General features: G+C 32.7%; 1 protein-coding gene across 12 annotated transcripts in view; it reads left to right on the top strand.

Moving 5' to 3' along the window:
- LOC105248174 (TLD domain-containing protein 2) overlaps positions 1-16,358 on the top strand; it is a 124,019-nt gene that overhangs the window by 87,833 nt on the left and 19,828 nt on the right. For 9 of the 12 annotated variants that reach the window (XM_011252889.3, XM_011252864.3, XM_020026439.2 and 6 more), the window contains 10 exons: positions 3,918-4,146; positions 7,246-7,403; positions 7,509-7,898; positions 8,004-8,201; positions 8,435-8,791; positions 8,880-9,034; positions 9,681-9,839; positions 10,607-10,773; positions 12,664-12,826; positions 16,052-16,280. In XM_011252889.3, coding sequence (XP_011251191.1) covers positions 3,918-4,146; positions 7,246-7,403; positions 7,509-7,898; positions 8,004-8,201; positions 8,435-8,791; positions 8,880-9,034; positions 9,681-9,839; positions 10,607-10,773; positions 12,664-12,826; positions 16,052-16,280 — 2,205 coding nt within the window. Of the gene's footprint in view, positions 1-3,917; positions 4,147-7,245; positions 7,404-7,508; positions 7,899-8,003; positions 8,202-8,434; positions 8,792-8,879; positions 9,035-9,680; positions 9,840-10,606; positions 10,774-12,663; positions 12,827-15,659; positions 15,946-16,051; positions 16,281-16,358 lie in introns of those variants that run through there. The other 3 variants (XM_011252847.3, XM_011252837.3, XM_020026448.2) reach the window with 2 other exon arrangements.

Raw genomic sequence — 16,358 nt, 5'->3', positions numbered from 1 at the left:
CTCTTACTTGTCGAAGCTCTTCCGTAATCAAATAATAGATAAAAACAATAGTAACTCAAGCATGAAATGAAACGTGAACACATATATATTAACAAGTTTCCTACTCTTCGTGTGTCTTTTTCTGTTTGCGCGACAATCGTGTGATACATTGCGTTCTTCACTATATTACTATCATGTCGGTTGTCTCCGGGGAAATTTCTCGATCGAACAGCGCTCTAGAAAGAAAGCATCCCTCTCTCTTCTCCTACCTTTCTCTCTCATCTAATCCTAATCTTTTTCTAATGCGGCGTTTGTGAAAGGCTCGCTCCAGGGAACCGGAAGTTCGTGCGACATTCATCCGATGAGGAAATGAAGTTGCTGCACAAACTGCACTTCCTGATTCCCTTCGGAGCGAAGCGGAGCTCCGTGAGACCGGTCTAGCTCGATGCCATGGCATTCCATTGCATTCTCTTCCAACTTCAATGGAAATTCTATTTTCCATAATGAACGAAATATTATTAGTTATTTCAAAAATTTGATTGGAACGCGATTAAAGAACTGTTATCAGCGTTTTGAAATAAATTCTACAAAAATTTGACCCAATTATCATATCTATAACGGTAAATATACACAATTGTTCTGCAGATGTATATCTTGTTCAATTTGCTCAATTTGATTCGATTCGACTGATGATTATTTGTAAATAAAATATGGTTGTATTTTATGGATAAAATTTACTATATCGTTGTACATATATAACGTTCTTTAATAATTAACATAAATTAATGTAATAGTGGAAAATAAAATTATTTTAGAACTTGGAAGAAACAAATTTATATTAATTTTTGAGAACGAATTATCTCTAGAATTATTTACAAATTTTTTATTTACGCATTTATTATACATGACATTACATACATGATATTAGCGATGCACTTTTCATGAGCTACGTAATGTTAATCTGTTGGTAGGTCATCATTATCCGGTAATCTGACGTTATCCTATTTGACGGTAGCGAAATCACTAACGTCGTAACGTAATCCTTGTGTCCTGATAATCATGGTAGCTGCAATCCCTGCTGTATTAGAACCTAGCTTATGTCGCTTATTTCGGCTCTCTTGCATCCTGTTGATCGATTAACGTCTGTAATCTGACAATCTCTCTTATCTTCCTCGAGCTGGCGACCTTAATGACGCTCGCGTACATTAAACAACAACAACACTTTCCAAGTTTACGCTTATCATTTTATCAATTTTCAAGTGAAAATCTAAAGCAAGAAGTTTCGTCTTCATATTAATGTTTCTATAACTCTGAATGAGTTACAATAGGATTAATATAGGGAATTAGTTGTGGAGAAATCGTCTAAAGAGTTTGTAGAAACGCATTTGTGTTTCCACTTAACTTATTAAAGCAAATTTTCGATGTAAATTTTCTTACTTGAAAGTTAGATAATAGTTTTTAACTGGAACTTTTTAATTAAAATTACCACAGCAACTTAACACAGTAAAATATGTAAAAATAGTGAATAGTAAAAATTTAATAGATCTAATAGAAATATATCATCTTGGCATAATTAATTATTTCAATATACGGTAGCTTAGCTAATGTGATTGCATAAAAACTCTTACCTAATTACAAAATATATTAATTTCGATGGCAAAATAATTTCAAATGTTTAAATTAATTGTCGCGCATAAAAAGATTATTTTTTAATCACGAAATGTAGCATCAGAGGCAGACTGTTCAGTAATCTTCTAACTGTGTAAAGATACGCAAACGAATGCGGGGGAACATGAAAAAAGAGAGAGTTAAAGTGAGAGGAGTAGAAAAATATAGGAGCACACAGAAGATGAGCTTCTCCGGCGCGAGAGATCTTTTGTGGTCTGGCAGTTCTCGTTCAACGAAAACGATGATGAAGATTATAAAGCCGCGGCTAAAAGACGCGGAAGCTGAAACAATAGCCATCTCTCGCTCGCCTTCCTGCTCTTCGCGGTTTTAGAAAGCATCCCTTCTCTGTCTCGTCCCTCTTTTTTCTTTGCTTTTCTCGATAGTTTCATCACTGCGATTTTCGCTTTTTACCCGTTTTACTCGATCTTTCCTCTTCCAACCGCCATCCACGCGTCTAATCTCTGCCAGAAGAATGGCCGCTTTTTTCTTGTTTGGTTGCACTGCTATTAATGGGATGCGAATTAAAGGAAAAGCCTTGCTTTATGAAAGTAACGGCTTTTTATATCACTTGCTTAATATCGGGATTTTCATACTTACTTGAAATGAAAAATGTCAAAAATAGAATATTAAGAAACGAAAACAGTTGATATTTTGTCTTATTGTTTGAAAAATAGTCTATTAATTTAGATATTATGTAAATAAAAAATACCTAATATAAAAAATTTAATAATATATAATAATCGATTAAATGTATAATAAATTAATATTATGTTTAATCAATCATTTCCTTATAAATTATAAATAATTAAAATTAAAATTATAAAAATGATAAATTGTTATTTCGAATATAAAAACTATTTCGAAATAAAATTATCTCGGGTAGAGATTTGTTTTAATGAAAGTTTAATGAAAGTTAATTTGTTGTCTAATTAAATTTTTGTAAAAATATGAGGAATAAGATATTGAAATTCAGAGATTATTGAATGAGATTTTTTTAGAGTAATAAGTATCACGTCAAGAAATGAAAAAAAAGAATCATCTTTATATATATTTATACCACACTTTTCACTTAAGACAATAAAAAAATAGAACATTATCACAGACGGCGGCAACGTATATAATTTTTCTTAAAAAATTGTAGATTTGAAATGCTTTGAAAATAAATAGTTTAATTGTTGAAGCGCGACTAGCTTAAGCCCCGGGGAATTTCGCTGAAAAATGATAATAGCGAGGCAAGATTTCCGTGTCATGGCGCCTAATGGAATTACGAGAGCACTAGGGAAGCGGTAGACAACGCGCAATTGGAGAGAGGGTTGAAGTGTCGCGGAATAATTAACGAATTTCCCGGCGGGACATAAATCGCGTTTTAAGCGTCGGAAACCCTATTTTCCGCCGATGTTCGTGGAAAATGGCGAACTCACCGGCCACGAGGTTGGTGAGATCAGCGGCTGCTCGCACGGGAAGAGACGAGCTTTTTAATTGATTTATGCCGACCCTTTTCCCGCCGCTATTGTTCAAGGAGAAAGCGATCGCGACAAATAGCCCGATTAGTACGCGCAACAGTATTACATTGCTCGTGTACAGGTCGTTGCACACGAATTTGCATAAAAGACATACGAGCGAGCGTGACCTCCGCAGCCGCATAACAAGGCTCTTTTTCCGGGAATTCAATTTTCTGTCGTCCGATACTCTCTCGAACGCGTTTCTGTCAGCTTATGTAAATGAGGCTGATGGCCTCGTGCGCGCTATCGCGGACACGTGTGTGCGGCAAAATGCATAGAAGACTCAGATGCGCCCAATAACAGATTTTATCGAGTGATTCTCTCGCAACGTTCGTTTCGAGCATATATATATATATATATATATATATATATATATATATATTTAAATATATTCCCGCTAATCTACGTGAATGCGAGAAAAGCGATAAAAGGATTTGTTTAGAGTTAAATAAAAACACTTTTGGAATAGATATATATTTCATAGAAATATTTGTGATATTTATGAAATTTTAATGAAATTTAATTATTTTCACACAATAATAAATTTATTTTTAATCATTTCTATTTACCTACCATCGATTTTGTTCGATTATTATTCGATTAAAAGCATTGAATTAAATTTTGTAAACGCAACGTGTTGAAAAGAAATGACATTTTTCCGTTGCTTGCACAAGACGCAAAAAAGCGCGTTAGACACGCGAAGGAAGGAATTCCTTTGAACAATCACCATTGAGATGCTTAATGACATGTTTGCCTTTGTAATTACAGGTGGGTGACAGAGACACACTTACGTCAGTGGCGGCGCGATTCGATACGACGCCATCCGAGCTGAGCAAATTGAACAGGCTCGGAAGTACTTTCATCTATTCCGGTCAGCAATTATGGGTTCCAACGAAAGGAGAAGGACGCCCTGGAGGCGGATCGACCGCCGATGCGCCCAGTCCTGATCCTTGTCACGATCATGAGTCTCAGGACGACTTACCACCCGAGGAGAAAGGTGGGCGTCATTTTATTCAGTCTTCTTTAGCACCGTTGAAATATCATAGATCGTTCACTCAAACTCTTGAAATCTCCCTCAGTTTATATTTAACGAATAATAAAATTATAAAATTATAAATCTAATGAATAATAAATTATAAATTTATAAATCTTGATCGTTTTACCTCGCAAGCATAAAACTTTACGGATTTAAAGTTCAGGGGAGGAGGGAGGGAGAGGTCCTAATTTTAAACTTTTTGAAAATTTTGAAGAGTCCTTTCGAAGAAGTACCATAAATCTCTAGAGAAGATACATTATTATTTAATGCAAAATAATAAAGCGAACTTTAATTACGAATTATGCGCGCAATATACACTTCATAACTATGTACTAATAGAAACAAGCTTTAGAACAGAGATGTAAATTAATGATTCGTTCTGTATTCGTTCTATTCATTCATCACTTAATTGTTCTTGCGAAATAAAAGAGGAGATATTATTGATGACCTCTAAAGTGGCCGCTCACATTAGGTACAGGGTTGACATACCTGTCTAGCTGTCGAAGGACGAAAAGCTTTTTTTCTTCGTTTATGACGTAACGCACGAAGGCGTGCAATTAATTATTGGTGATTTTATTCTTTCCCGTTGAACTTAGCTGATTCGATATCCGTTCAAGATCCTGTATCCTGTTGCGCATTATGCTAATGTGCAAGACAGATTTAATACATGCGTAGCGATGCGACATGAATAATGCAGCAGGATTCGGAGAGCAGCTACGCGCGAGATAGGCTCTAGAAATTGACTCACTCGACTAGAGAAAAGAATTGGGATATCGGTTATATTATCTGCCTATGTATAAACGAAGTCAACCGCTTGAATGAATATTGATGCGTTACCATATCGCGCTACGTGTCTTCGAAAATCGATACGTAGTGCTATTGTAACTAACACGCTTGCCTTTTGTTGTTTGCATTATTTTGCATTGTCGCTTCCGAGAAACTTCCATCTACTTTCATTATCACCGAAGGTAGATAGCGGAGGCACTCATTTATTATGATGTATTTGCGTAAACTAAAGATTAATATAGAACTCGAAACTGTGCATAATTTGTCAAAATATTGCGCGTTATTTTACATATTTTAAACATTATTTTATTTTTAATTAAATTCTAAGTATATACTTATAGAGATAATATTGTTTTGTAAGAGAGAAAATTAATTAATTTTCTAGAGAAATTATTTATTATATTTAACTAATGAAAATTTGCATAAATATAATTAACACAGTAATAAATGATTTTTTTAAATACAAACTTCAAATATAGACTTTTAAAAATTAATATAAGAAAAACTTTTCAGATATAAATAATCGTAATATGCATTTCCGATGTATAATTATTCATAAATAATAATTATTCATAATTATTCACATTAATTATTATGTATAATAAATAATAATTATTCATAATTATTCATATTAATAACTATATTGTACGGTAAATGCAAGGCAGAAAACTCTCTCTCTCTCTCTTTCTCTTTCTCTCTCTGTTCAACGCTTAATAGCGAATACGAAACTCAATTCTGACGTTACACAATATCGCAATTTATTACTTGGCTACGGCTGTTGGTCCGTTTAGCGGGAACAATAGACAGAGCAAATTGTCGCGTACACTTACTCCAACTTGATGGTTTATTTATGTCTTCTTCGAGTGGAATCGCGCTTTGTCACCGTTGCCGCATCGCACTAGTTATACCGCAGCACGAAACATGCACACGCGATCGCAACATTCGTGCAACGTATGCACCGGTTGTCACGTTTTGCGAAACCGATGCGGTTGGGGGAAAGAGGATGGTACCGAGCGCGATCGCGGTTTCACATCTTGGACTTACATCTTCTGTAATCTGCGACTTGAATGGTTGACACGACACGCACCGCGAAAAACACAATTACATCACAAAGGTAACTTAACACGTCACATGTGTGTTGTACAAATATATATATGTAGGAATTACCTCGAAATATTCTTCCTTAAACGGCTTGATGACTCATTTTATTCAGATTGATAAAGTGATAAGAACGAAAAAAATAAGAACGATTATTATCGTCAAGATCATGTTTTTATATATTATTATAAATATTTTTTTGTTAAAAGTTTAATTTTTTTAGTTTTTATGTAAGAATATCTTTCATTACTGATCGTCTGCAAAAGAGAAGAAAAATAGAGATAAAATATTTTTAGCATAATCTTAGAGAAAGACTTAAAAGATAATTATTGTAAATTATTTTGTATTATTTTAAATGTTATTTTAAATTAAACCAGAAACCTGCTTTTAATTTTCCACTTTTAGTACTGTTAATTTTTTATTCTTTAACATGATATTTTTCATTGTCATTTTGTCATAAGTATTTATTTAAATAATTATTAAGTTTGAAACTCGTAAACTTCGAAAATTCGATAAAAATACGAGTCACCTGGTATATGATGCTCGATCAGCTGATCGCCCACAGAGCAAAGCGCGCGTGTATACATATGGTTCGCGTTGTCGTGCGAACATAAGCTATAATGTAATAATGTCCGACCGCGATGTCGTGGCGGATGAAACAGATGATGAAATTACTGATTCCATCGAAATTATACATGCATATGCCTTGCGTTGCAGCAAATAATGAGTTATGTCGGAATTTTCTGAATGTAAGGTTAGATTGACCTCTCTCTGATATGTGCAGGCGGGATTTAAAGAAGCATCATGACGTACGTCTCTGCGAAAACATTATTAGATAGTTGACATTATGTCTTTTTTAAAAATCGCAAGCCTTTGGGAATGTCTTTTTCTCTCTTTCAAGATTATTATCGTCAATAGTTATTTAGCTTGAAGATAAAATTAATTAAAATATGCTTTTTATTGTAATTCTTTTAAAAATACTGCCTTTCACCACTCATTTTGATCTTTTAAAAATGATTATAAATAACACAAGATCTGCAGCTATTGAACTATGAATTATAAAAATGTCAGGTCCACTCTTTTTATATATAATAAAAATATATTGTATAATAAAAATGTATTTTTATAAAATACATAATACTACTTTGTGCTTATTTTTGTTGTTTGATTTTACAGAACTTTTGGACAATTTAAGACCAGTATCACCGAAACCAGGCCATATGGAGCGTGTAAAGACACCTCTTGGAACTTCCAGTGGAACTACAGATGATGATGAGCAACCATTTAGAGAAAGATTTTTGAAAATCAATGTTAGGCATATCACAGATGGCCAGGTGTGTATGTAATATTTTTAGTTTTTTAAAATATCTCTCAATTTTGTTTAATAGTATTTTAACAACTCTGAATATTTTAATATATATTTTTATATATTTTTCCAGGGTGTAGTTGGTGGTGTATTGTTGGTCACGCCAAATGCAGTCATGTTTGATCCTAATGTATCTGATCCTCTTGTTATTGAACATGGTGCTGAATCTTACGGAGTGATTGCTCCAATGGAATTTGTAGTTAATGCTGCAATTTATTATGACATTGCACATATGAGAGTTTCTCATACTGAGTCCGGACATTTGGACAAAAAACCCGAGATTTATTATATGAAAAAACCCCAAATAGATAATCGTAAATGTCAATCTCCAGGAAAGGATGAGAATTTTCCTGAATTAGCAGGTGATGATAGTGAGAGTGTATGTAGTTGCGCAGAGAGAGATGGTGATGCTTTTCCAAAGGCCTTTGAGAGAGAACTTGTAACTCCCACCAATCTCCAAAGTGTACGTATTCTTTTGCAACAGTATAAATATTTATTATATAAAACAAAGTATTGAAGTTTTATATTTTAACATTATCAATAAATACACTATTTATATTTGTTATAGGAGGAGAATTCAAATTCTATCAAAGATAAAGAGAAAGAAAAAGATAGTAATGATAAAGAATTTTGCAGTGGCGGCCAAGCTAGTAGAACATTAGAAGAACGCAGACGTTCCATGCTTGACCATCATTGGGCAGTTCCTAGCAAAGATCGAACATTTTCCGTTGACGACGAGCAACAAGATTCACTAAATTCTGATAAGGTGATTTTTTTAAAATATTGTTAATGTACCAGAATTACTATACATAAATAGTTAATTTTAGAAATATTAATTATAGTTAATAATTAATTTATAAATAACTAGAATTAAATAAAATCACTTTTAATATAATAGTATACAGGATTAGTATACAGAAATTAGTATACAGAATTAATCAAATTTATATGTAAGTAATTAAAATTAAATAAAACCAATATAAATAATTATTGCAACAGATGGAACCAGCTAAATCAAATGCCATTCCCGAGGACGAAGAAGGATCTCTAGTCAAATTGTCGTGCCATGATTCTGGTATCGATATCCGTGATCCTAATCCACCTATTCCGGTAGTTCAGCCTATACCATCGAAAAAAGTGTACTCAGATGCAGACATTGTCTTATCGTCAGATTGGGTTCCTCCGATAACGATAGCACCAACGAATGTTACAAGCTCGTTAGAAGCTGGTCCTACTCCTATTAATGGCAGAAAGAAAGCCAGCTCAGTATCCTTTAGTTTGGAGGGTAATGTAGAAGAACCTGAAAAGGATGAAGAACATAAGGAAGATGATAAACAAGAAACTCGAAGGAACAAGGTATGTTTAAATTTAACATTTGCATCATGCGACAATGCAAAATAATATTTTCTATAGATATATTTATTTAATTTAATATTTTTTTAAGATGTTGAAACGTCTATCATATCCGTTGTCCTGGATGGAAGGTTTAACCGGAGAAAAAGAAGATGAAAGCAGCAAATCCATTTCTGACAAGGTATCAAGCCTTCCGAACAGTGCGGATTCCCATCACTCTTCTGTTTTCAGCAAAGTTTTCTCAAGGTGAATAAAATTCTATTACATTACATTGATATTTATTGACAAAAAGATTTTGCGTTCAAAAGTTACTTTTAATATATGATACTTTTATAACAGCTTCTATCTTTTCACTCTTCTATTTATATGTGTTAAGAATGAGTAACATTTCTGCAAGGAAGTGCATTTACTGAAAAAAGAACAATCTTATCGCCGCGCTAATTTTTATTTTAACTTGCTTTTTGCTGACTTTTAGAATAATATATAGAATACAAATGAGGTTACTCACACCTAAGTAGAAAGTTGTGTCTTATATAGATTATATGTTATGTTTCTTTGCTGTAAATAAACTTTAAAAATTTATCTTTATGGCACAAATATAGCCTCATTTGTTGTAGCATATTAGCTACTTATATAGAAAGAGCTTTTCACGTATGAAACATTACGGGATACAAAACTCGTGGAAGGAATATATAAGTATGAAGGTACATTAAGAGTAATCAATTTAGTATTTCAAAAAAAATTGGCAATTATTACTGCTCAATTATGACGAGAGTGAAACTTCAAGATATTTATGCTTACATTGCTTGCGATATAAATATAGATACTTATTAACGCTTTAATATCATTTCTTATATAACTAACAAAAAATATGTATGGTGGTGGAAAAAAGCTCGCCGATCAACCTGGTGAGTGACTTTAGCTCCGGCCTGTTTGCTAAAACCCCCAGCGAAGAGAGTGGCGGTAGAGCGGGTGGAACTCCTCCGCTTACCGCCTCCTCTCTCTCTCAGGACTTCGGCAATTTTTCACCTGGTCCAGGAGGCCTCATCGGGTGAGTCTGGACCCGACATAACCTTGCATTGTTGTATTCCCTTGTTCCTGCAATCCTTTCTATTTTTATTCGATTTACTTGATCCATTTTCATGTCTATCTTATCGATTCGTGAATGTTTTATTTCTGTAGAATTCTCTCTCAATGTTGTAACTGTTAAACATTCTACATTGATTAAGCCTGATATAGATATAAAAAAGATTATATACATATACATATTTTTTTCTAACAATTATCTGAATTTCACAAATATTCCGAGGATTCTACAGTTAAAATATTTTTTTTTCTTACACGCTCTTTTTTTTTCCATTGTTTCTTAAGTTTCAAGATACTCCGGGATTGAGGACTCCTGCTTTCAGGTAAATTATACTGTTTGCCAAAAACTCAGCGATAGACACTTATTGCTATTCTCCAGATCGCTTACAGCCACCACATGATCAATTTAACACAATGTTAGTAGCCCTCAAGCTGCCACATAATTTCTTATTCCCTATTATATACTGAACACAGTCTCTTATTGTTAATTCCTATTGTTATTATAATATGTGTATTATATATATATATATATATATATATATATATATATATATATATATTACTTTTGAACTACAAGGATGTGCAAATTAAATATATAATAAGAACTTAATAGAACACTTTTGATAGCTGACTAACATATACTTGTCGTTCAAAAATTTTTGTAACGTTGTTTTATGAGAGGAAGTTTTCTTTTCTTTTTTATAACTTCGTGTTTTATAAATTTTTTTTCAGACGCTCTTCCGTAGGTACCTTTATTAGACAGCAACCTTTAACATCCTCTGGCAGCAGCAGCGTCGACAGCAGTCGAGGTAGCAAAACTTCGACAATGGCGCCGCGATTGGATTATCGCAGTATGGTCTCGGTCGAGGATATGCCAGAATTATTTGTGAGTTTCGACAGTAAGTATCGCTATTGCACATATAGAGACCTATCCATAATATATTTCATGTTCTTATTGGAATGGATAGTCTGATTATCGTGAAGGCATACTCCAACAGAAATTCCTTTCACACAAAATACACTCATTATTGTTACACTTTCATATATCATGGATATTAGTATCGATTAGTTATACATACATGATGCAAAGAAATTAATAAGTGATAAGGATGATAAACGGGATTAGTAGGTGTATCATGCACTGCACTCGCCCGAAAACGCATAGACAGCTTTTTAAATAGTGTTGTTTTGTCAATTTATTGTTCCCGTCTCAAAATTTCGAGCGCTTTTGGCTATAAATTATTACAGGTTTGTGCAAAAAAATGATTTTTTATATTTTTTAAATTCTAAACTCCATCTTATATCATCAAATAGATTTGGAATTGATAACCAAATGCGCTTTTCTTGGTGTACGTTAAAAAGTAGTTCATCATTGTTTTAGATTATCATTGTTTATCATTGTCAAATCTGTATGTCACTTTATTGATTGTGAAATTAACTATCATGAACTATATATAATTTCTTTAAAAATATATAGGACATTCTCAAATATTTATGGGGAGAATAATATAAAGTAATAAAATAATGCGATGTTTTATTTTATATAAATTAACTCTTCGTTGATAATCAATAATCTTAACTTATAAACTCTGGTCTATATATCTCAGATACATTGATTTCAATATATATATTTCAACAAATAGGTCTTATAACGGAAAGATGTAATTCAACAAGCAGTTTTGTAACATATCTCTTTCCAAACAGAACATATGAATACATTTCTAGAATTTTGAAACCCTTTGTGCCGCATTGCATGTAGCGAACGCATCTTGTTTGCACTATTTAAATAATATCTTTTTAATTGCAATTTCAAACGCGCGTAGATTTAAATTTTATATATTAATCTCTTCTAATATATAATCTGATAATCGGATAATCATTTTAAATTAAACCATATTTCTGCAAGAAGTGATATGCTCGATTATTATGAACGTTTTAGTAGTAATGTCATTGTATATTTCTCTGTATTGATTGCTCAATTATCTCTCTATCTTTTTCTCTTCGTAATATTTCATCCATTTCAGATTAGCACAACGGGTTTCATTATTTAGATAGCAATAGGTTCATACTAATGCAGTAATGTCATTTGTTTCTGTTGTCCCTCTAGTCCAAGCACCTAATTTTCCCGAACTCGAAGGCCTGGGTAGGTTCATACAGTATTAGCTTGCTCTTCTCCTCGTGTCACAAATCCCCACTGTTTTATTTGTCTCTTTTGTCGAATATTTAACATTTTTGTCTATTCGCGACTTTTTATTTCCTGTCATGCATTAAACATGATTTGCGCAACTTTACACACGGCGATTACACTGTGTGGTAACTGTTATTATATTATATCACTGTAATGATTATTATTCTATTTCATCACCATCTTTTGCTGCACGTATATTTTGTATAAATATAATCTCGGACTCTTCTACAATATATATCTATACAATCACTATTCATGCATATGTCTATCTCATCATTATTAACATTTTTTTCACAGAATAATTCTTACTCTGACACTCTATCTTTCCACCTTTGTTTGTGATAATGTGCTTGCCTCGTTTTCCAAAACTTATTTGTACTTTTGATCTACAAATTTGTGTATTTGCGTGTTTGATGATCTAGTTCCTAAAGAAATTCAGACTTCTTATCGTAACAAAACTTGTTTATTACGATGTAATCGCACATATGTTGTCTATATTCGCGGATTATCGAATGTATAAAGATAAATCCGCCAATTATGTAATTCTTTTTAATTAATGAGTACTCGATCTATATTCATAAATGTTTCTCGCATTACGCAGAATTAATTCCACGGCCTGCACGTTCTTGCGAAGATCCACCATTATATCTGAGGCTACGAACTGGAAGACCGAAGGATAAGAAAATACCTCGATCAACACCAATTATGAGCTATGGCAAAAAGAAATTGCGACCCGAATACTGGTTCAGCGTGCCACGCAACAGGTAATTGTTTCTCACATTGTAACCTTTCGATCTTAGTTGTAATTCTTTTGTAAGACAAAAGAGAAATAGAAGGATGCAAATGTTACAAGTTGAGGAACGATTCGAGTTTAAACTTTTGATTTTAATTATTTACAGTGTTTATAGTCTCTTTCAAACAGTACATAATGAATTTTACAATCTTAAGATATATAAAAAATTAAACAATATCTTGTAATAATATTGGATTATTTGAATGAATTAATTATTGAAAATTTTTTGCAAATAAAATTTATATTATATTTATATTTAAAAGTTATAATTTTACTCCAAAAATTTAAATATAAAAATAAATTTTAAAAATCTATAGAAATTTTGAAAAAGTCAATTCTAAAAATCATGGAATAATACTTTTGACTTATTATGATTTTAATGCTTCTCTTGCTCTGGCGATCACCAAAGTTATCATGCATGTGTAAACAAGAGAGTCAGAATTCTCTTTGTACATTCCTGAAATCTGCATTTATATAAAAAAGAGACTGATATATTTTTTCTTGTTTACTAACTAATGAGTTGTTGCCAAAAAGATGAGTTACAGATATCGTATTGTTTGCGAAAAGTAATCACTTGATCGTGCCAGAATAAATATAACAGCCGAATGCTGTTTTTTCGAGTAGGAACATGCCGGTAATTTTCCTTTGAGCGAAAAATCTCATCTGTATTATTTTTGTGTATGGTCGACTTATGCATACATTCGCGAAGAGTAGTAATATCCAAAAATACGTTACCAACACATGCTTCACGTCGTAAAATAGATTTTCGCTTCTGCCACCGGATCTTCTATTTATATGATCGTTGATGCTTGATCAAGCTTTAGCTGGCTTATGACTACCAGTGTTTTTCTTGCTTTAAACTTATGTTAAACGTGTGTTCAAAATCATTAGAATAATAAAAAAATGTAAGTACTTTATATTAATAATGAAGTAAAAGGATATTATAATTTCTGGACAAATAATACGTGATCTATGTATTGGAATCTTTTTTATTTTATATAATCTCTATTTTATATGTTAAAAAAATTAAGTGTTATGGCTTTAATTTAAAAAGAAAAAAATCTCTAATTTACATAGTCTGAGAATTGTTGTTTAATCAAGATAGCGATCGCGATTCTAAGAATTTCGAAGTCATTTACATATTTCATGATATCGCGTAAGTCTCGTTGACAACGAGGACCTTTCGAGGTGCCACTTGTTTACAAATATCAAATATCACTCTCCAGTATCGCGGTTCTATCGAGACAATTAAGACCGTTCTTGGTTGAGTACTCAGATTAAGATTTATCGCGCGGGAGCGACCTGGTTTTTCCACGTATCAGTATGAATTCTCAGTAATCATATTCTTATATATCTTATTCTCTCATCACAAATTATAAAGTTGTCGAAAATAATCTCATTAATTTCTACAAGTGTGTTTAAAAAAATCGATTCATTGATAATGTCAAATGTGATAGATTCAATGGATATCATTAATATCTAACTTTATATATAAAATGATACTGAAAGATATACTTCTATATATACTATATCATATATCTTTCTTTAAAAAAATATTTTTAAATCTTATAAAAAAATATTTTTATTAACTTATTAATTGGATTATATAGATTTGAAATATTTGTTTTAATTTTATGAGCCAAGATTTTTCTAGAATACAACATTCTTGAAGCATTCTTTTGATGCAAAGCTGTAAAATAACTGACTTGTCGCTGTATGAGAAATTCTGTGTTTCACTGTAAAATATTATTAATTTTTTTGTATAAAAAATAAAAATATTTGTAAACAGAGAGAGAATTAACAAATTTTATATCAAGTATATTTTTTTCTATTTCTGTATGTACATATTTTTGTTATAGTTATTCATATGTAAACATATACTTATTTGTTTACTAATTTTTTAAATTTACAACAAATTATTACACCATTTTTGTTAATTAAAATTATATTCTTCTGTCTCACATCTTTTTTATACATAAACTGCTAGCATATTTTCAAATAAAACTAAAATAAGATTAAGATAAAAGTTTATAAATAAAATTCAACCATGTGATAGAAAATGTGAAATCAGATAAAAAGATATTGGTATAAGAAAGCAGATTATCGCGATTAATATCCTCTTTAGAAATTATGATTCACATGAAATCGTTTAATAATAACGTTTGATAATAAATTTCAACGGAACGTTAGAATTTATTTTTGTATCGTACTATTTTAATAACTGACGTAAACAGAGAATAACTCTTCGATTCAAAACCAGATTAAAGAGAGATAATAATTTCTTATGTATCTTGTTTTATTTTATCTTATTTACCTTATTTTATTTTTTATTTTATTTATATCTGACGGAATAGAATGAAAATAGAATTTACTTTTGTTTTGAAAACTTTTAGAAAGAAAAAAAGCCTTCGGACTGGGTGAGACATGCTCAGTCAGCGCGATATGCGAGTGCGATATATATATATATATATATATATATATATATATATATATATGTTTCGTGACGCATATATACGAAACAACAAGAGTGCAGGTGTACCAAGCGAGCGAATCAGCACGTGACATGTATAACGAGCCTCGACATTTGCGACGTATCTGGTAGTTTCGTTCCACGTTTTTTGTTCATTTTTCGGCGTATTCCCGCACATTTGTGCGCCTTAGAATGCCACGTGTATCACCACGTTTCCATCAAAAGGCAGAGAGGAAGAGCTTTTCTTAATATAAATTTCTAATACACGGTCTCGTGGAGTTAAACAAAAAAAGATCAGACGACAGCAGCAGGAATTTCTAAAAATATTGTCGGGAGGTTAGAAATCGGCCTCTGAGTTGATAACGACTGCTGCTCCGATATTTTGCGTGAATTGTCGCGTTCCGTCGTGCGATCAGCTGACGCGCGTTGTCTGTCACGTCCTCGAGGAATTATATCTCTCTCGTGTCGTGCGTTATTGTTCCTTTCGCCTTTAAAGTATCGTGTGGTTGCGTGGCTATGAATTGGGTGAACGCGGTCGTGATGAACGCGTTTAGCGGTATGATGGATTTTATTTACGACGGACACGTGAGAAGAGCGGTGATGCCCATCCTGCATCGCAGGTAACGCTCCACGTTTGACAAGTTTGCGCTCGAAGGAATTAATTTGCGCTTTTTCGATATTTAATGCATGAAATTGATATATTCTCTTTATTTTGTTTCTTTACAGAGTGGACGATCTCTATAGGTTTATTCACGCGTGGGTACCGAATCTTTACGGCGAACTGGATGAGAATTACTGGCTGGAACGCGGTTACATTCTGTCGGACACCGACACGGACCTGTCGCCAGAATTATCGCCCCACGAGAGCGGCGAAGGTGGGGATTCCACGGAGGAAAGTAAAGCTCGTGATGGACAAGGCGATGACATTACCGAGTTGACAAGGGAGTCTTGGGAGGTGAGTACTCTTCGTATCTGGGATGTCATAATATGCGACAATATCGATGGAATAGAACGACGGAAATTTATAATAGAA

The sequence above is a fragment of the Camponotus floridanus genome, unplaced genomic scaffold, assembly GCF_003227725.1.
Source record: "Camponotus floridanus strain SB8 unplaced genomic scaffold, Cflo_v7.5 scaffold19, whole genome shotgun sequence".
NCBI lineage: Eukaryota > Metazoa > Arthropoda > Insecta > Hymenoptera > Formicidae > Camponotus > Camponotus floridanus.
This window is presented reverse-complemented; position numbering and strand designations above follow the sequence as displayed.